The sequence below is a fragment of the Bos indicus x Bos taurus genome, chromosome 12, assembly GCF_003369695.1.
Source record: "Bos indicus x Bos taurus breed Angus x Brahman F1 hybrid chromosome 12, Bos_hybrid_MaternalHap_v2.0, whole genome shotgun sequence".
Lineage (NCBI taxonomy): Eukaryota > Metazoa > Chordata > Mammalia > Artiodactyla > Bovidae > Bos > Bos indicus x Bos taurus.
This window is the reverse complement of record NC_040087.1, coordinates 33640742-33648134: the sequence shown is the minus strand read 5'-3', so window position 1 is coordinate 33648134 and position 7393 is coordinate 33640742. Positions and strand designations below refer to the sequence as shown.

Genomic DNA, 7393 nt, shown 5'->3' with positions numbered 1-7393 from the left:
ACGCCAGGCCTCCCTGTCCATCACCAGCTCCCGGAGTTCACCCAAACTCATGTCCACCGAGTCGGTGATGCCATCCAGCCATTGCCTCCCAAAGGCTCCATCTCAAATAACTACCAGGACATTGGGGATTACGTTTTCAACATGTGAATTGCGGAGGGACACAGTTCAGTGCATATCAGGTAGCCCAAGCTCAAGGCAGGAGAAAATGCTGCATTAAGGGGAGCTTTGAGATGTCAGGTTATAAAGAGACGTGACTTATAAGCCACTGAGTGCCACAAGGAAAGAGTCATTGGGTTTCTGATCAAGGCAGTGTCCTGGTGGGAATTGTTTTGGAAAGCAAATACGGCGGTTGCTTATAAAATATATTTTACTGGAAAAAACAGCAGGTAGGAAAATCCTTTGCAAGAGTAACGTGACAACCTCTGATGGAAAAACAAGGTGCACCTACATTTGGTGCAACTCAAATGCACCACAGCCAGCAAGCCTTTCCTCATCCTCCTGCCGGAGGGAATCTCTTTAAAACTCCGTTTTTCTTATGTGTAAGGTTTGCTTAACGGAACCCTTACATCGTTCTCGCTTCGGAACTTTTTTCGTACAGTACACTGCGCATCTTCCCTGGCAGGCGGCAAAGATATAAGCAATAACTGAGATTCAAGAAAGCTGAGCGCCGAAGAATTGATGCTTTTAAACTGTGATGTTGGAGAAGACTCTTAGTGGTCCCTTGGGCTGCAAGGAGATCCAAACAATCCATCCCAAAAGAAATCAGTTCTGAATATTCACTGGAAGGACTGATGCTAAAGCTGAAGCTCCAATACTTTGGCCACCTGATGCGGAGAGCTTATTCATTTGAAAAGACCCTGATGCTGGGAAAGATTGAGGGCGGGAGGAGAAGGGGAGGACAGAGGATGAGATGGTTGGATGGCATCACCGACTTAAACTCCGGGAGTAGGTGATGGACAGGGAGGCCTGGCGTGCTGCAGTCCATGGGGTCGCAAAGAGTCAGACACGACTGAGCGATTGAACTGAACTGAACTGACTGAAACTCAACAGAACTGAAACCAAAGCCCTATCCCAGCGGGACCTCCGGGCACCACCCTCGTCCGTCCCAGGGCGCCTTGCGCGGCGCGCTGGTCCCGCCCCTTCCCAGCAGCCCCTGCGCGGCGGGAGCGCTTCGGGAGCTGCGTGCGCGCGACCAGCTCAGACGTGCGCGGCGCGGCTTCCACCCCGCCCTCAAGTCTGTCTTCGCGGCTGCGGGGCTCGGCGTTCGCGCCAGGTCGCGGCTCGGCGGGAGCGATGCTGCCGGGCCCACCTGGGCCTTAAGGCGGTAACGGCGTGCCGACCCTTTAGCGTGCCGAGGGCGCGCGGAGCCCGCAGCCATGTCCACAGGGTTCTCCTTCGGGAGCAGCACGCTGGGTTCCTCCACCGTGGCCGCTGGCGGGAGCAGCACGGGCGGAGGTTTCTCCTTCGGGACCGGGACGTCCAGGTAAATGCGAGCGGCCTCTTTCCCGGCGGGGCTGGGGGCAGGCGGCCTCGGGGGCTGGGGCCTGAAGGCGGGGGCGAGTGGGGTGGGGGCCTGCGGGAGGCAGCCTGAGGGCCGAGGGGCCTGGGGGACGAGGGGCCTGCGAGAGGCGACCTAGGGGACAAGTGGCCTCTGGGGGCGAGGGGTCTGTGGGGGGCGACCTAGGGGACGAGTGGCCTCTGGGGGGCGAGGGGTCTGTGGGGGGCGACCTGGGGGATGAGGGGCCTGCGGGGGCGGCCTTGGGGACCTGGGGCCTGTGGGGGGGAGACCTTGGGGGCGAGGGGCCTGTCGGGGGCGGCCTGGGGGACAAAGGGCCTGTGGGGGCTCCCTAAGGGGCTGGGGACGGCCTGGGGGTCGCGGGCGGCGGGGGTGGGCGGCCTGGGTGGGGAGGCTCTGCGGCGGCATCGCGGCTTCTCTGGGCCCATCCCGGCGCTCTACTGCGGCGCCCATGAATGTCAAGCGGCTGAGTGGATCTCAGCTTGTTGGGGTTAGAAAAAGACAATAGGAAATTTTAAGGGGGGACAATGTCAAGTTTGTCCCCGATAATTGAGACGCCGTTGCAGGATATGTGGTTTGGGTCGTTAATGATTTCCTGGTTATTTTCAACACGGTTTCAAACCTTTTGTGCTTCATGGAACCCTATCTGAGCTTTTGTGGGGTTTTTTTGTTTGTTTCAAATACTTGTTACAAGCACTTATTGGTCGTAATTTCGAACAGTCTCTGCAAATTAGTATCACGCAGGTGAGGGCGTTGCGTCGACTCGCATTGTTCTTTTCTTGTCTTGTAAAATGTAGGCTCCATCGTCTTCGTTTTTTGTGGAGCCTGCTACTCACCACCCCCCGCCGCCCCCTCGCAAAGTGTGACAACCATTTGGCTAGCTGATCTCCAGAAAGAGGCAATTAAGATAAATATCTTTTTAATGATGTGAGATTTAATCTTAAACTCAATCTTTTGAACATAAAAGTGGAGGAGATCATTAAATCAAGAGGCGTGTGTAGAATGAATTACAAGATAGCTCCTGAAACTTGAAGAATGTGGTTGTAGATTATCAAGGCCAAAAAAACACACCAAACAAAACCAATAGCTTTGTCTGTACCAAAAGGGAGGGGGATACAGACTATGCAGTGAGGTCAGAAATCTGGAGTTTTCCCTAATAGCTCCTTCCCTCATAATCAGTAAGGCCTGATCTTTTTAATGCCTCACTTTCCATTTGCTTTACTTCCGGAGACACCACCCTGTTGTAGGCTCTTGTCATTTGTAGAACAGGCTCCTACGTAATAGGCTCTCTTTTAGGTGGTAAAATAAGTCCTGTTCTCCTGAAGCTTACATTCTTATGAAAATACTTAAGATTCCTGCCAAGTTCTCAACCAGTGACCTTTCTCATGTTAGATGAAAACTGCTTCCACCTTCTACTTTGACTAGTTCCCTGGGATCCCAATTGTCTCAGCTGCATTCACATCAGCTTTTTTTTTTTTCTAACATTATTGCCAGGGTGATTAAAAATTTTTGTTTCCATTGCCTTTCATCAATGATTTTCTGCTGTTCTCCAAATGAAATAAAAATGAATCTTAGCATGGTCCACCAGACCCGGTCTGGAACCTCTTCAGACATCCTGAGCCCACCTCATTTGTTTGCTCCAATTCAGTAATATAGGTCCACTTTAAAAAAAAAAAAAACAAACAAAAAAACACAAAAAGCCTGCAGGCACACCAATAAGTAACTGAAACAAAGTTTCAACAAAAGATACTACCCTTACACTTTGATATTTTCTATGCACTTTGATCTTTTGATCTTTTTCTTTTTTGACCTGATACTCATATTTTCTTTTTTTCCCTTTCTTTTTTTAAATGCTGGTTATTCTCCTGTGGTGGATCCTGATCGTAGTTTGAAAAACACAGCTTGGGTGTTTTCTCAGTTCCTCAGGTGAAGGCCAAACCCCTTCCAACTTGAGGGCAGTTCCCTCTGCTTGGAATTGCCCTGCCACCTGTGGTACTGAGCTGATGCTTGCTGTGGGCCTCAGGTGGTTACAGCCCAGGGAGGCTTTTCAAGACCTGTCAGCAGAGAGGGGTCTCCGTCCCTTACCTGATGTCAAAGCACTTAAACAGTTGTGGTCAGTTCATTTCATTTTTTGTTGACTTGTTTATTGTCTGATCTCAGCAGTACAGTGTAAGCTCCATGATGGTGGAGATCTTTTCATGCTGGTTTTCCAAGAGACACAATGGAGCTCAATATATACATGTTCAGTGTTGTGCGCTAAGTTGCTTTGGTGTGTTTGTCGAAACCCTATGGACTGTATAGCCCAGCAGGCTTCTCTGTCTGTGGAATTCTCCAGACAAGAATACTGGAGTGGGTTCTGTGCTCTCCTCCAGGGGATGTTCCTGACCTAGAAATTGAACCTGCATCTCTTACATCTCCTGCATTGGCAGGCGGGTTCTTTACCACTAGCACCACCTGCATGAATGATAAATATTTCTCTGGTTGGAAACTTCTTGAGGTCAAGGTCTTAAGCTCATTTATCACTCCAAGACCCTGTGACAGTGCCTGGCCATATAAAAGGGCTTTTATAAATAATTGTTGAATGATTAACAAACTTGAAAAATTTATACATGCTTTAGAAAGTCTTGGGAAATTAATAAAAGAAGAGATGGTCTAACACCTGCCTATTGAAGTACTGGTTTGGAGACCTAACATTCTTTTGGGAAATCATTTTGGGGAAGTTACTCTCCAAGCTTCAGTTCCCCCATCTGGGAAAGGGGTATGATAACATACTGTTTATCTCAAAGGGTTGCTGGGTGAAATGAGCCGGTTTACTCTGTGAATGTCACTTGTTAGTTTAGCTCTGAAGTCCACAGCAAGGCCAGCAGGGAAGGTAAGATTCCATTCCAGATCTGCCTCAGTCTTCTGGCTTTTCTACAACACATTCTGTTGAGGAATTGGCAGATAATTATATTGTTTAAGACAATAATTGATTAGGTTTGGGGTAGCTTTTTGTTTTTCTTTCAGTGAACTTCTCTGCCACAGGGAAATTTCTCCTTTGCTTCTCTGGTGAAGTAAGATTTCACTTTGATGTATTTTCTTTGGTAATGCTTTCAACTTTGTGAAGTTGTGAAACACTTCATTGTGTCTCCACTTGTCTTAAATTGTGAAGAAATTTTAAATACTTGTCTTAAATGTGCATACTTTCACTGTGTATCTTTTGTATGTTCATGGAAAAGCAGCAAAAACATGGAGTTGCTGATTTGTTTCGGAGCAAGGGGAGCATAATAAACATTTTCTTAATTTGATTCTGTTTCATAGAATGTGGTTTGATTCAGTTGATTGTGATTGTGGATGAGGCCTTGCCGCCCTACTCTGCCAGCCCCCTGTGCTGTGTACCAGGGGCACACACGCATTGCTGATGAGGACAGACACAGGGTGCACCGTCTCCTTCCTGCTCAGTGCTGATGACCGATTTCAAGTTCTCCTTCCTTAAGAAGTTCTTCCCTCTCTATTCCTCTCGCAGTGATTTCCTGGTGTAATACCTTGTACATAGTGTGTTTAGTTGAATTTATAAGTGCTCCTTATGATAACAGTAGCAACAACATTTATTGAATGAAGTTAATGTGCTCTTCATAATCTCTAAATCTTTATAGAAAATCCTTGTTATTCCCATTTTGCTTATGAGGAAATAGAGGCTCAGAAAGGCTATGTCACACAAGTGCCAGGAGGTTAGAGAGCTGGTACTGGAGCCTGGCCCAGTCACTGCTGCCTGCCCCTTTAGTTGAAATGCCGCAGGCTTTGAAGATTCTTTTAAAACTGACCTTGGGTTGTGTTGTGGCATTTATGTCTATGTGGAAGGGGAGAGAGAGAAGAAATAAAGATTTGGGCATAGGATGAGTGGGATTTCCCTTTATGTTATACAGGTTATAATCACTCTCAACTCGACTACATAATTTTTGAAGTCTCAGATTGTCAAGATATTTTGGCTTGTTTTCATAATTTGTTTTCCCATTTATAGATAGCAAATTTGAGCCTCTGCAGCTTGCTAAGAACAGTTGAAAAGCTGTGAACTTTGTTCACATTACTTGTCATTGTCAGCTGCTCTTTTTTAAGCTTTCAGAGGCTCTGAACAGCTCTGACCTCTGCCAGTTTCACATTGTCGTGGTAGAGAGTAGTTTTGCTTTGCAGGTTCCTTGTGCCAGGACACATCTGTTTGTGTCCCTCACCCCCAGTCCCAGTGGTGGTAATATAGTGATAGAGAGGTGGTGGAGACAACTTAGACTTAGTTTTCTGTTTCTGGTCATGTGTTTCCCGTAGCAGTTGGGGAAGGACAAATGAGCTTAGCAGTGTGAATTGTACATACTTAGTTCAAAAGGAGAATGATCCACATTTATAGGACTTCCTATGGTTGTTTTAAAATATGTCAGCTTTCAAACAAAAACTGGTTAGAGCAGAATATGTGTGATCCTGTTTATAACTCCTTGGGATCTGAAATCCTAGCTGCTCTAGATCCTACTTTTCTTGAAGAATGATGTTGCCTTTTTTTAAGGATAATTTTATATGTGGATTTATTATTAAAGAGATCAGAAAAATATTTGAGCTTGGTTGGTTAAAGGTAAATTGTTAGTTATTTTTGTAGCCTGTGGAGATGCGTGAGATACTAACTTCGAAGAGCTAGCTTGCATTTCTCTTAAACGAGTATTGGCTCTAGTAGACTTTACCTTGTGTTTTTTATAAACAAGCAACCCTACTGTGGGGCTCAATTTTGGGACCCTTGGGAGCACCGCCACTCCAGCTACAACATCTGCTTCTGGTGGATTTGGAACCAGCCTCTTCGGATCTAAACCTGCCACGGGGTTCACTCTGGGAGGAACGACCACAGGTAAGGGGGATCATCACATTCTCGGAGTGGGTTTGGGATATTCATTCTTTGCAGGTTCTGTCCTCTGTCTTCTCTCTTTACAAGAATCATCATTGGTGGTAGACTTAAAAAAATAGCAAATACTGATAGGAAAGGGCCAGAAATAGGGCCAGCCATTAACTGTGATTTACTTCAGTGAAGGAGGAACAACACACATACATCTAAGGATGAAATAAAATAAATCTTAAATATAATGAATTAAAGTAATTCAAAAGTTTGTTAGATTACATAACAGTGTTTTACGTTAGTGAAGATTAAGTCAGGTTTAGAGTTGGGACATTAATTTAGCATATGTGGGACAGTCAGTTTCCTATTTTGCTGTAACATTATAATTTACATCCCAAAGAGATGTCTTAGATTTTTTTTTTACTGTTACAAACAATAGTTTCAGTGGGAAAGGGCAGGAGGTAAAGCTTTCTGGTAGACATTTTAATAATAATAAAAAAAATATTTTGTTATAAGCCAAAAATAGTTTCACTGGCGCCACCATTTAAAAGTTTGCTTCCTTGCTTACCTTTGTCCTCTGCCCACAGAGCCTCTTGGTCTCTGTTGCCACCTTTGGTGTTGAGCTGCCAGCCTCACTGTGGCACTTCCCACAGCCGCACAGAGGCCACGGAAGGACTGTGGGAGTACTGTGAGTGTGCCTCTTGAGGCAGTGCTGATACTCTGTTGGGAGCAGCTTTTATTTTTTCTCCTTGCCTGATTTTGTTATAGGCAGTAGTTCCTGGCATTTTACAGCTCAGTCCCTAATTAACCAAACTATATACAGCTTGTAATAAGGGAACCAGTGCTGTAGGAAGAACGCTAGTGTTAGATCGTGATTGTGGTGGAAGATACTTTGTTGCCCGTCAGTCTCACCTGCAGTGTTACAGCTCCTTCAGGGTGGTTTCAAATCCTCCCCTATGACAGGGCAAAGGATTGTGCAGTCTTCCACTGATGCTTCAAGCTTATTTCTCTTTTTGTCTCCAGCAATA

The 7393-nt window shown here is 46.0% G+C and overlaps 1 protein-coding gene across 1 annotated transcript in view; it reads left to right on the top strand.

Annotated features, from left to right (window-relative positions):
- Positions 1-1185: 1185 nt before the first annotated feature.
- NUP58 (nucleoporin 58) overlaps positions 1186-7393 on the top strand; it is a 30164-nt gene continuing 23956 nt past the window's right edge. Inside the window, exons 1-2 of the mRNA XM_027557560.1 lie at positions 1186-1483; positions 6241-6380. Of these exons, the coding sequence (XP_027413361.1) occupies positions 1377-1483; positions 6241-6380 (247 nt within the window). The 5' untranslated portion in view covers positions 1186-1376. The remainder of the gene's footprint in view (positions 1484-6240; positions 6381-7393) is intronic.